This window comes from Colletotrichum tamarilloi, assembly GCF_030869305.1.
Source record: "Colletotrichum tamarilloi strain Tom-12 chromosome Unknown Scaffold_42.1, whole genome shotgun sequence".
NCBI classification, from domain to species: Eukaryota; Fungi; Ascomycota; class Sordariomycetes; order Glomerellales; family Glomerellaceae; genus Colletotrichum; species Colletotrichum tamarilloi.
The window spans coordinates 164789-177938 of NW_026849425.1; the positions used below are offsets into that span (position 1 = coordinate 164789).

General features: G+C 53.2%; 5 protein-coding genes across 5 annotated transcripts; 1 reads left to right on the top strand and 4 right to left on the bottom strand.

The window, feature by feature from the left end:
* Window positions 1-516: 516 nt before the first annotated feature.
* On the bottom strand, window positions 517-1948 carry CTAM01_09910 (hexaprenyl pyrophosphate synthase; the record flags this gene model as incomplete). Its single annotated transcript, XM_060525926.1, has 2 exons — window positions 517-678; window positions 746-1948. The coding sequence occupies 2 exons, from the start codon at window positions 1946-1948 to the stop codon at window positions 517-519; spliced, it is 1365 nt and encodes a 454-aa protein (XP_060379435.1).
* A 590-nt stretch (window positions 1949-2538) lies between these two features.
* On the top strand, window positions 2539-4981 carry CTAM01_09911 (uncharacterized protein; the record flags this gene model as incomplete). The annotated part of the gene is made up of 4 exons (XM_060525927.1): window positions 2539-2859; window positions 2917-3470; window positions 4180-4224; window positions 4276-4981. 4 exons carry the CDS (start codon window positions 2539-2541, stop codon window positions 4979-4981), a joined length of 1626 nt encoding a protein of 541 aa, XP_060379436.1.
* Window positions 4982-5366: 385 nt separating this feature from the next.
* Window positions 5367-6249, bottom strand: CTAM01_09912 (cutinase; the record flags this gene model as incomplete). The annotated part of the gene is made up of 4 exons (XM_060525928.1): window positions 5367-5455; window positions 5513-5691; window positions 5760-5977; window positions 6052-6249. 4 exons carry the CDS (start codon window positions 6247-6249, stop codon window positions 5367-5369), a joined length of 684 nt encoding a protein of 227 aa, XP_060379437.1.
* A 2609-nt stretch (window positions 6250-8858) lies between these two features.
* Window positions 8859-9864, bottom strand: CTAM01_09913 (uncharacterized protein; the record flags this gene model as incomplete). The annotated part of the gene is made up of 4 exons (XM_060525929.1): window positions 8859-9046; window positions 9155-9293; window positions 9402-9782; window positions 9841-9864. 4 exons carry the CDS (start codon window positions 9862-9864, stop codon window positions 8859-8861), a joined length of 732 nt encoding a protein of 243 aa, XP_060379438.1.
* A 427-nt stretch (window positions 9865-10291) lies between these two features.
* CTAM01_09914 (uncharacterized protein) lies at window positions 10292-12595 on the bottom strand (the record flags this gene model as incomplete). The annotated part of the gene is made up of 2 exons (XM_060525930.1): window positions 10292-12427; window positions 12512-12595. 2 exons carry the CDS (start codon window positions 12593-12595, stop codon window positions 10292-10294), a joined length of 2220 nt encoding a protein of 739 aa, XP_060379439.1.
* Window positions 12596-13150: the final 555 nt, after the last annotated feature.

A 13150-nucleotide genomic window follows, 5' to 3' on the forward strand; every position in this document is an offset into this window, starting at 1 on the left:
CCACGCTGCGTCTAGAAGGGAGCATCTAGAAGCGATCCAGCAACGTAATGGAAACCGCTTCTCCACGGAGCTCGCCGGTTTCTCTCTTCTGGACCCTGCCGTCACGACTGCCGTCTAGACCTCACCGAATTCTGATCGAGTAAGAGTTTCCCATCTTCCCCAATCAGGTGAAGGTCGTTGGCGTTCCATTCAGCAGGCTGTCCTGCACAGGATCATCATCTTTCCCTTCAGCAGATCATCCCTTGCGCACGTATGCCGAACCCCGTTTGCGTAATCGAAAAAAAGGGAAGTTGTCTGTGGTATTGCACTCAAGTCCTGTGCCATCTCTAACCCGATGATATTCCCCCCTTGGCCTCACGCCGCGCCGTCTAGATGTATAATATCGTTACATGTACTCTGTCAAGAGCCCCAAAGGTCTGTTGTACAGTGGTGTTGAGCGCACATTACCACAATGCGTGCACTCCGGATTTTTGGTTTTTTTTGTACAGGTTTCTGATCGGCCAGCGCGTCAGTCGCTTATTTTGTCCTCTTCAATGCCTTCATGGCCATTTCGATGAGACCATCCTTGGCCTCACTCTCGGGGAATTCGCTGATGGCTGCAATGGCCCGCTCGGAATAATCCTGGGCCAGTGCCCTCGTCTGCTCAATACCGTCGCTCTTGAGGACCAACTCGCGTGCCTGAAACCGTGTTAGTCAGATCGTTCCCCAAATCCAAAAGTCTTTTGCTGCGTGCGCGCATCCTTACCCTGGCGACGTCACCCTCCTGCTCGAACTTTCTGCCTACCAAAGCACCCAATTCCGGATTCGTCTTCCACGCAAATAGTAGAGGGGCCGTCGCGAGACCAAGCTCAAGGTCGGCGCCGGCCGGCTTACCCAGTTCCTTCTCGCTACGTGTATAGTCGAGCATGTCGTCGACCAGCTGGAATGCGAGGCCTAGGTTCTTACCATAGGCGTATGCTGCCTCGACTGAAGCAGCGTCTGACCCGCCGAGAATTGCCGAGGCACGGCATGACTTTGAGATCAAGCTAGCCGTCTTCAAGTAGGTCTTTTGCAAGTAGTAGGTGAGCGCCTCCTCCGACCATACTGGCTTACGCTCATCCCGCTCAGTATTCTTGAGCTGCATGAACTCGCCCTCGACAAGGTTGGCAATGACCGTGGCGAGAAGCTCAACGACCTCGGCGTTTCTCAGACGGGCCAGAGCGACAGATGCGCGGCCTAGCAGGAAGTCGCCGGCCAAGACAGCCATTTTGTTGCCGAACTCGAGGTTCGCCGAAGGGGATCCGCGTCGCGCGACGGAGTGATCGATGACATCGTCGTGGAGCAGGGATGCCGTGTGGATCAGCTCGGTGATCTCGGCCAGACGGCGTTGGGACGGGAGGATGTCAGATTCGGTCTCGACAGGCTCGGGGGCGGCGCTTGTCAAGGGCGAGCTCGGGTTGACGTCGACGAGGATGTTCGGGGGAGATATCGCCGTATCAACGCTACCAATGGCTTGACCAGATTGGAGCCGGGGACCCTTGGGACATAAGGCGGTGGCTCTCGACATGAGCAGAACGATGAGAGGACGCATGTGCTTGCCCTCTGCCTGTGTGTAGTACTTGGCGGCGCGATCCAGAGACGGGTGACCAGAACCAAGAAGCTTCCGGATGTTGCCCGTCAAGAACTTCATCTCCTTGGCCACTGTCCGCAGAGGGTCGATGTGCATGTCACCCTTGGGGATCACGCGGTTGACGGCATTCGCAGCCATGTTGGACGCAACAGACACAGCGGCGCCCCATGCTGAAGACCGTCTCGAGGATGAGTGGTAGAGGGCAGTGGTATGAGGTATCCGGGCATCGAGGGGAGTAATGCGTCGGCATTGCGAACATCGGGAGGAAGAGGAGGAGAGGATAGATCGTGACGTTATCGAAGTGCTGCGCAGCACCGCTGCTCCCGTATGGAGCTGCATGGCTCCTATAGTGATCTGGAGGGAATCAAAAGAGTGTCAAAAGAATCGCGAAAGAGTCCGACAGCATCTGGATTAAGTAGATCGTGCTCAAGATTCGTGGTTGAGGCAATTGGCAGCCAAAGGCGGGTAGATGGTACAAGGCGATGACTTTTTTTTTCCTGTCCTTCCCTCCCGCGGCGAGAAATTCAAGCCACAGCAGCTGCGCAGCAGATCCGGTCTTTCCCTTTGGTGGTACGGAGTACGGATACTCCTGTGCTCCCCTTACCTAAGGCAGGGGGAAAAGCGGACCCAGGCGATACGTATCTTTGGAGAAGAATGGTGGGGCCCTGGTCTTTTGATTGGTTCAATGGCCCATAACTTGAGCTTCCATTGGAGCAGGAGCTATCATACGCAGTAAGCTGCTGTGGCTGCCTCGGTCGTCGTCGTTGCATCGAGTGTGGCAGGCACGACCCGACGCCCGCATTATTACCCCGATTTGACCGCGTCTGACCAAATTAGTTGTTGGCACTGCATGTCTTGAAGTATCACCAAGTTACGAGCACATCGCTTCGAGATGACCTCGTAGAGGCGACACAATCACATCAGCAGCCATGGTACGATTGACGATAACACCCGCCGTAGCCGAAGGTCAACAGAAGCTGGCTGAGGTCAGATTCGGACGGCGAATCGCGGCGACACCAGAGGACACAGAGCAGGAAACCACAGTAGGTACTGTCAGCAAGACTGCGGCGACAGCCAAAGCCGAAGAGCCGACTCTTGGCGATTATGTGATCGGAGACCCCATCACGCACAGCCAGATATTAGATTTGTGGAAAAGTCTGAAGACGGAAGGCATCGAGGGATTCGGTTTGGAGGGACTGTTGCGAGGCGCCAGGGTCTACACACCCCCGCCACCTCCGAAGCCTGAACCAGTACGTCAAGACGGCCAACTCTAAGTCTGCTCCGAGTCGCTGACCATACCTTCACAGTCCGCCGAGTACAAAGCCCTGATGGCCCGCCTGCGACGCGAGGAAGAAGAACGAACATACCAGCGAATGATGAAGCAACCGTCCCGAATGGAGGCCTTTTCCCAGCAGTTTCCCAGCGCCGCTGCCCGAGCACACGCCTTTGCCGAAGTAAACCGCCCTATGAACGAAGCAGACAATGGCGATGACGAAGTGACGCTCGGGGACGTGCAGAAGCAGATGATGGTCATTCTCAACTTTCTTATAAGCATCATTGGTGTCGCGGCCACCATCTGGATAGCAGCTCGATGGTGGAATGTCACTGCTCGAATATTCTTGACGCTTGGAGGCGCCATTCTAGTCTTAATAGCAGAGGTCGCCGTGTACTCGGGCTATGTTTGGAGGATAGGGGAGGCCAAGTCCAAGACGAAAGAACCGGAAGAAATCAGAGAGGTGATGCAGTCATGGGTGCTGGGTAAGGAGAGCAAGGGCGGGCCAGCCGGAGAATCGACTATCCTTCTTGATACGAAATCGCAAGATACAGACGAAGGCATACGGCGAAGACTAAAGGGGCTCTCGTAGGTCTCGTAGGAAGTAGAATTTGCGATATGAAAAGATATTGGCAGCATCATTTGCAACGTTAAGAGGTGCCGACAAACCGCTGCAAGGCGTGCTGTTGCGACATCCCCATGTAAGGCCAGAGAATGTCCTAAAACGGCCTTTGTAGGTTATTACCAATTGCCCAGGATTCTAGAACCATGTTTGTCAAAATTGGGTAGTACTCTGTCGAGAAGCTCCGTCATAGGTAAGAAAGCAATCTAATACACGTGACGGCGTGGGGAGAGTTTTGGTGTGCGCGACTGGACGCGTTGCCGCACGTCAATCAGCGCGACGCGCTCCAGGTGGGGCCTGGATGTTCCCCCCGGTCTGGGCCCGATCACTGCCTCTGCATCTCTCTTCAGCCTCGGCCTTGTTGACCTGTCTTTCGGATGCTGTAATTTTTAATCGTTTCCTAGTCCTTTGGTCCGTCTCCGCTATCTCTCTCACTTCGTTTCGACTGTAATCAGCTTCTCTTATCACGCCGAATTCTCTCCCGCGCGAAGCACTGAGCGCGCGCGTCGCGTATCACCACACCCATCTACATGCGCCTGACGTTCGGCACATCTCTCTGTCCAACAAGTACTTTCACTGCCTTGGCTGAAGGCATGGATCAAATCGCAGACACCAGGTTCGCGTTTCCATGGACATTGTATCTCCATTAATGTCGCTAATCACCAAGCAACACAGCCAGCGGTCTGGACCCGATTCTACAAGAACAACAGCCAACAAGAGGTATGAGACCTGCTGCGAGTGTCGATATCAACCCAAACTGACGTCTTGCAGACGAACCCTCAAAACTTACAGCAAACGCACGCGCGCCGCTGATGAAGAAGTCGGCTCTCTCTTGTTCAAGAAGCGCAAACCCGAGATCGAACCAGCAACGCGGACGCCAGACCTCCCACGGCTTCCTCCCGCTCAATCTGCACCGCCACCAAGCAGTATACCCAAGAGTTCGATCCTAAGCTACTTCAAACCCTGCCGATCAAGCTCGGCCACTGAAGCCTCCGACCCCTTGTCCGACTCGGAAAAGCTGGTCAACACCCCGCCTTCATCACCTCCCGTTTTCAGAAAGATCAAGGAACCCCGTCGTCTGAGGCTACGACACAGCACGCCACTGTCACATTCGTCGGACCCTTTGGAGGGTGAGAAGGACGAGATTGAAGAAAGTCGTATTGTTGTCGGACGGAAACCACGCCACGCTCGCAGGACGAGGGCACGAGGCGCCCCAGAGCTGCAAGATGCCGACGAAAACAAACTGAACGAGCTTCCCGACCTCGGAAAGATCGAAAACCAGGCTAGGCCGAAGAAACCTCCCTCCCGATCAAAGCCTGTTCCGACTGTTCAGACGACCATCAATCTCTCGTCGAAACCTACTTTTATGGAGTGTAAGACATGCCGGATCGTGTACAACCCGCTGCACCCGGCAGACGTAAAATACCACGCTCAACGGCACGCAGCCTTCCTTCGGGGCAGGTCGAAGAAAGCATGAAACTTGGCGCAACGTCTCTGGCATAGCATCTGTTTTAACATAATGACTCAGTGATACCCATTTAGCAACAATAAGAATATCCTTTGCATTTCGTCCATCGTCAGGGTGTTCATGAAGCATGAAATAGCTAAACTAAGTGAGTGGCAAGAAAGATAATAGGAACAAAATGAGCGACAACAAATGAGTGAGTATCATGCTCCAGCAATCCAACCCGAGCCTTCCATATTCCACTCTGCTGCCCAGTTTCAGATTCCGACTCCAGCAAGCGAGTCCCGCCCTTCACAGAAATCGATGCGCCAACAGTCTCTCTTCACAATCCTTCTCGACCAAAGCCAACAGCATCCGAATCACGGTCGATCCGGAACTAATTGCGTTCTCGAGCTCCTTAACCGATGCGACCAGCCAAGAAGATAGGGGCGGCAACAGCCGCGTCAGTCTGGTAGAGGAAGTGCGCGGGCAGGATGAAGAGCGTGCCTGGACGTGTTAGTGGCTTCTCTGACGTCTTTGAGGATGGGAAGCAGGCTTGCTTACCGTAGCAGACGGCATCCGCGACATCGCAGTAGACGGACAGCTTGGACGAGGGGAAGTTGGGGATGCGGCCGAGGTTCTGGAGGTTCTTGGTGTAGCCGAACAAGACGACGCCCTTGATCTGGTTTTGGATCGTCGAGCTCAGAGTTGAGATGGACGAGGCCATGACGGCGGTTCCCTGGCTGTTCATCGGGCCACATTAGCAGAGGACAAAGGGGAAAGGGGAAGCCGTCTGTAAGATCTGACTAACCTGTATCCGCCGGCTACAACGGCGGAGTTGGGGCACTTGGTGTTGGCCAAAGTGAAGAGCCTCTTGGCCTCATTAATGGCGACGGTGCTGGTTCCCTCGGGGAGGAAGTTGGAAGCCAGGTCGGCGCTGTACGGTCCGCCGACGCCCTGAACCCAGACTTGGCTCGAGCCGTAGCGGCTCTTGAGGGCATCGCCGACAATGGGGCCAGCGCTGATTCCCTATTCATCGATCGAGGTTAGCTCTTGGGAAAGGCCTTTTCCCCGCTCATTTGTAAGAATTTTGGTCGGCTTACCATGTTGCCGGGCTCGGTGGAGGCGCGGGCAAAGATGAAGATGACCTTGGGGCAGGCGGAGCTGCTGCCGGACTCGAGCTCGTTGCTGGTCGCTCCCGTCTGGCGGACCTGGAGGTCAGCGACGCCGGTGTCGACGACTTCGACTGGTGCCGCGGCGGCGAGGGTGACGGCGAGGGAGAGGATGCTGAAGAACTTCATTTTGGATGTTGTTTTGAGTCCGGAAATTGGGAACGGTCTTCAAGTGAGAGCGGGCTGGCCACTAGGCTTTGAGCGAAGGAGAGGAGGATTCAGGTTCTGAGCGAGAGCTTGAGTCTGATGAAACGAAGATATCAAGAGTCTACCGGTGGGATCTTGCTCGACTATTTATCTTGTTTTCGAAGTTGGTGTTCCCTGATGGATCATCTACAGCTTGAACATCCTCAATGCTAAGAGAATGTGCCCAATCCATGTCTCACAACTCACACGCCTGGCCGGTCTTGTTCGTGAAGCACATCCAGAAGTCGGCGCTACCTTTCCCCCAACCGGGCTCGATGAATGATCACATCGTGGAGACGGTGACGGTCGTTGGATTCATCCGCCAGTCGCATCTTGAATCTCAAAGCCATTTTCCCCACGTCGGAGAAGTTCAGGACATGGAGTCGGCGAAGCTAGATGTGTTCAAGAATTCCAAGGAACAGCGATGCCACGTGAGAGCTGGCTGAGCTGCCATTTCGCGACAGGACATCGAATTGGGAATGGCTCGGAGGAACCTCCGCGAGTCTGTTTGGTTGCAGCAGAGTGCGAGAAACCTCGGGACAAGACTTGGATGACTTGTAGAGAGGCCATAGAGGTGATGTTGGAATGAGGGGAGGGGGGGATATGCCCGCTTACGATGCCCCTCGAATTAGCCCCCATCGTCCTATGGTCCTAGGGATGTGTCTGTTGGTGAGCACAACTCGACTATGTGTCTCGTCCAACAAGAAACGGCCATGTCCCCCTTTACCAAAAGTTTCCGCGCTTGGTATAGTCCGAGAGCCTTATTGGAGACTCAATGGATAGGAGGTTACCACTTCAACCAGTTTGTCGCAGAATCTACTCCACTCTCTCCAAAAGGGTTCTCTTGGTTATGCACGATCCAAGTTCTGGAGTAGCAAGACACACTGACCCAAGCCGGTAGAGAGCTGCAATCTCGAAGTGCCCCCCGCAGCACCCCGCAACGCCTCACTTGGTGACAACGTTGGATGCCTCGGCTCTGAGAGGCCGGACTAGGTCGCTTCGGGCGACGCATACATGGGGAGTCAGATTGAGTGCAGCATAGTCAGAGTTGCAAAGTCGACGACTCAGGTCAATGGTAGGTTCTTATTGGTTCGCCCATCGAGGGCCAAGAGAAACAGCCAAGCTGAGCGACCGTTGGAGTCGTGCAGCCTGCATGCGCAAACCGGCCGGTACTTGGGGGGGTATGTAAGCACAACAGGTGGGTTGTCTGGGGGTGGAGGAGGGGAGGCGCACGCCAGGTTTCTGCAATGCAAGTCGAGTGGGTAGACATGGATGACCAGATGAACTGGAGCTATCCCCTATTGTGTAAACTTTGCGAAATCTGTCTCAACTTTTTTTTTCTGTCTTGCGACTCATCGGGCAAAAAACGTGATGCCAAGGGTTCTGGCTTGACAGCGGAGCTAGCCGATCTGAAGTTTGTCCATCACTTGTCAGACTGTCTGATGTGTCAATCGATGAGTTCAGAGATAGCCGCGCCGGGCGATCCGTATGCAGGCCGAGTTGGCGCATCAACGGGATTTGTGGTATTTTCTAATAGTCTTACCATGATCTGAAACTTTAGTATCCGCCCTGATGGGAAATTGGGAGGCTAGACTATTGCCGTTGTTCGCACTGGAATGGTCTGGACAACGGTCCTGTGTCTGACCGAGGTCCAACAGAGGGGGCTTTATGCGAGGTGGATCGGTCTCCCCCCTTCAATCTGTTGTAATAGAAGTCCGCCTTTACTCGTTCATTCCTCTCTGGAATAATGGGTAAGAATGATTCGTATTCTTGAGAGAGTTCGGTGCTTCCAGTTTCAGGTGTTATCTTGACTCCACCAGACAAATGATGTATTAATCGAGTGTTACAAAGACAGGCGCTTTTGTTTCTTTCGACAGCTTGTTCGAGAGAACTTCAAGACTTCTCAAAAGCAGGATTACTATTCAGCTATGATTTCGACTAAATCCACTGCGTGACAAGTCTTTGAATTGCATGACTACCACATCGGACTTAAGACGAAGTTCAGCAGCGAACGTCAAGTACAGCACTGTGAAATGGGATTGGCAATCCCTGATTACCTATCTGTCAAGGTACAGTCTCTAGCAAGATGCTTTGCCCCTTCCTGCAACATACATCATCGAAAGGCCAGATTTCCAGCCGTATCACAAGCCAATAATCTGTTTTCTGACGTCAAGCGTTGACGAATCTCCGTCCATATTGACGAGAAGCCAGAAAGTCCTCCGCTGATAACTTTGTGAAGCGCGTCCAAGAGACCTCGGATTTCACATGCTCCGATGATAAGAGAGTCTTTTGGCCAGGTTGATGCTTCTTCAGATCTGCGGAAAAAAGAGCTACGCGGATGTCCTTGTTCGCCAAGAACGCACATGTTCAGATGAAGGCATTGAGGCGGCCATGAACTTAAGTATAACTGTGACTCCAAAGTTATATTCTCCTGTGGTATGATTGCGCATTGTATTATGCAGAAAGTTCAGAATTCATTAAAAAAAAGCATAAGTCTTATTCAGAGATCGAGCCGAAGAGAAGGCCCATTGAGAAATCCAACAGCACAATGCTTAGCATACCCAACCGCCATCAACATTGTATACAGCTCCTGTGACAAAAGAAGCCTCATCGCTAAGAAGAAACGCGATAACGCGTGCAATCTCGATGGGCTCTGCTCTTCTCTTCTGTGCGGTTACCTGTAAACCACGCTTCACATCTTCTGGATTTTCTCCACGAGACAGTGGCGTGTTGACAGAGCCTGTAGAACATCATTAGCTTGGTTCTGTACTGTCGCCAGTTTGCGACTTTTTTGAAGCAGATGATTTCGTAAAGGGGGGGGGGGGGCAGCAGGGAAGGAGCGACTTACCAGGTGATACGCAATTCACGCGAATGTTTTGATTTTCCTTGGCTGCTGTTCTTGACAACCCAATTACGGCTGCCTTGCTGGCGCAGTATGCGGCGTTGCCAGGAGCTCCGAATTGACCAAACACACTCGCTGCAGATACCTGCGATGGAAAAGCATCATATCAGCTTCTGAAATACTTGTAGCCAAAGGATATAGCTCGAACGGCCTGACAGCCGGTCTAGAAGTCGAATAGAGAGAAGAGACTTACGATGCTGCCTCCGTCAGACATCGCTCCTAGTTGTGACCTCAGGCAGTTGAAGACGCCTTTGGCATTGACTTCAAAGACAAAATCCCAGTCCTTGTCTGTAAGCTCTGCAACAGGTGTGGCATGGGTAATTACACCAGCCATGTTGACAGCACCGTCTAGCTTGCCAAACTTTTTCACCGTATTTTGAATCCAGGTGTTGACGACATCACCTTTCCTTACATCGACTACTTCGTACATGTGGCTTGCACTATCTTCGAGAGACGAGATTGCCTCCTTGAGAGAGTCCTCGTTGATGTCCGCCAATGAAACCTTAGCGCCGCGGGAGGCTAGAAGCTGGGCCGTTGACAGGCCCATGCCGGAGCCGGCGCCGGTGATAGCGATCTACGCGAGGGTTACATGAGCATGATATCCAAGAAAGTGGGTAGTTTGCCCGACTTACAACTTTGCCTTGGAATGAAGACATGGTGTGGTCGGACTTAGTGTTTGCGTGAAGTAAACTTGTGCCAGGGTACGATGATGAGAAGCTGGTTTCTATGAACAAGTATGCTTGACGCCTCCCTTTGTGCCTCTGATTAAGTAGAGGTACCGGTCCGCGGCATAGGTAGTGACAGTCAAACTCATAGGCAAGTAACCGAGCGGAAATCGTTTCTGTTGAAGAAGCGCGGGGTATCTTGGGGAGAACTTACACGGAATATGTTGGCCCAGAATAGGAAAGTTATCCCCTTGCAGGAGTGGCAAAGACCCCACCAAAAGGGGTAAGTCGAATATTATCTGCTCGACAGCACATCCAGCCACATACCCTCCATCATCTGCAAGACTGCAACCTACTTACACACAGTATCACTCTAGATTTGAAACCGGAAGATGTAGGACAGCCAGTCGTATGCGTTTTACGATATCAAAATGGCCTCGGTGGCGCCGCCGCTATCTACACATTCCTTCTCGGCCCACCGTCTCTCGACATCCGCGAGAGAATCGCTGAAGATACGAAGACCGCTCCGACGCGCCCAGTCCCTGAAAAACTGTGCAAACGATTCCCGCACCTCTGGGTCATCTGCCTCGCTCGCCGCAATCACTGCAGGCCACACCAGCCTGGCTGACCCGTACCCCATCTCAGACTCGGTTGCCTCGAACCGCAGCAAACAATCCCGAACACCGACAACCTTATCCTGTAACATGTCCGCCTCCACGTCGTACACCCTCCGATAGAAGAATATGGTCAAGGCAAGCAGCATGGCCTGGGAGAGATTATCTAGAAATTGCTGGCAGTGCTGCATCTCTGGGTCCGAGGTGGGCAAGTCTGCTATCACGTATCCGGGCTGCCGTCTGAGTTGGTGGATACGTCTCTCGACTGCCTTGGCGCGAAACATGAACTCCTTCAGACCTGCGGGACTCGAGTACTCTGGATCTTCTTTTGACCGAGCCAGCCGGATAACGAGCGAAAGGAGAAATATGTAGATCTCTGGGATACCAAAGATTTCGGGATACAGTGTTGCGAGCCAGACACCCGGGATCTGGAGATGGAGATCGTTCTCCCCTTCTTCCCGCCCCTTGACTTTGAGCATTTCTTGGTCGAGGTTGCTCCAGCTCGCCAGCTGAAATGACAGGCTGTCTATGCTATAGGCACTCGCATTGCTGGTCTCAATTACCTTGCGCACGTGGAGACGGTGAGGAGACTGCGTGCTCCCCGGGAACGTGGTCTCGTGCAAGACCCGCTCGAATGCGTAGCAGTGATGCAGTAATCGGACCTTGCGCGACTTTTTCCTGTTGAGCCCCTTGACGCGTATGAACTTTTCCGCCTCTAGAAGATAGCACTCCACTTGGTCACGGCTGCCGGAGACGCTCGAGATTTGCACCATTGTCAGAAAAGCAATCAGTATCGACTTGTACTTTGCCTTTTTGGGTACATCGTAGGCTGTCTGTAGCATGAGTCGGACGTGGTGGCGAGCGCGCTGCTTGTAGTTGTTTGCCTGTTCAGACCACTTGCGCGAGTTGGAGATGCCACCGAGGCTGGAGGCGCTGATGGCGAGCGTGCCGTAGAATGCCGTTAGGCTGGCGTGGTCCATGTCGTCTCCGAGTGTTAGTGCTGCTAGACAACTTTTGACGTATGGTATGAATAGGATATGCCATGGCGTTTTGCTGTGGCGGAAGGGCGTGAAGCCTCGGAGGACTGTTGTAGAGTAGTGTCTCAGAAGGAAGACCGCATCGTGAGGAACGGCGTAGTCGATTGTGGGGGCAATAGAGCAGTTTTCTGGCGTTGAAAGCTGCTGAGACTGAGTGTCTGCAAACATGCTCGGTATGCATACTTGAACATCCTGAGAGGCGACATGGATTGGTACCCTCGGATATTGTTCCATGCCGGAGAAAGAGACATTATCGGATATATCGCGTACGCGATCTAGTTCCACAGGCGTGTCCCACCAATTGCTCGCGTCTGGGAGATCACCCATATTCCACCATTCGTTCGTGTTCCACCACTCAGTAAGAGGGCTCAATGGACGATGGTCCAAGCAGGCAAGAGCAGGCCCAAGTAACGGCGTCGTTTCTTGAGCCGGAGAACCGTCTGGTGGATTCATGAGCTCTTCGTCTGCCTCCTCAGGACTGTCCTCCCCGATCTCTTTCGCAGCCTTTGGAGGGCTGCCGACTGTGGGATTATTTGACTCTGGACTCGATTCGGGCGCAGCCTTTGAAGATTCCATTGACAGTCGATGTACTCTAAAGGCCCCGAAGGGACCTCGACTGATTTGAACGCTTTGGGATAGCGGTGCCCTCTCGCATTCGTCCTCAATTTGGGCAATATGCCAAAGAGTCAACGCCGGAGGAATGCTGGAGACGAGTTCGTCACTCATTGACTCGCGTTCGGATTCCGTCAACAAGGGTCTCCGAAAGCGCGCCATTCCGACGCTCGGAATCTCCTCAAAGTCGAAAAAGATATTCTTCTCATAGCCGCTGCATGTGAGGTTGGAGGCCCTACACATGGAGCATGTCGGCCGACCCTCGTCACACTTCATCCGGCGGTTTCGACACTGAAGCAAGTCAGCTCCTTGATTCTAGTCTACGGTCTATCCAGACTTCACAGGTTCACCAGCGTGATGGGTGGGATGACGTACAGTTCCACATCCGCCAAAGGACCGACTGCGCCGGGCGTCCGCATCCTTGGACAAAGACAGTCGGGGTTTGTTAGCATCGGCCATTCCGGGTGAGCCAGAGTTGGCTCGGGATTCCACTTCCTGTTTGGTTTTTGGGAGGACGTCAGGAGGATTTGGCGCACGTTGAACGTTTGCGATATCAACTGCTGATACTCTGGACTCCGCAAATGGATATGGAAAGTTATATCAAGGGGCTGAGGGCAACATATTTAGCCAAGGGTTGTACCAACACGACGGGATTGATGTCCGCGGAGAGATACGAATAGTGCGCAACAGAATGCATAACGCGGCTCTAGCGCATCCGTTGGAGCGGGGGCCTTTGATAAGAGCGGGGGGAATAGCGAACGACCCGGTGACCCCATAGTAAACCTGGGGTACATGTTTTGGCGTCTGATAGCTGGGAAAGCTTTCCTATCTGACTGGAGACCACTACACTTGGTATCTTCGCCAAGTCACCTAATGCCCCGGATGGGTTAGGAACAGGGACGGCTGGAACTTATCTCCATCCATGCTTTTCCAAGACTTGCAATGTCTTCCGTCCAGAGTACAACGAGCTGAGTCGGCACTAAGTAGTATCGGTGCCGGTCTCCCTTGTCAGCC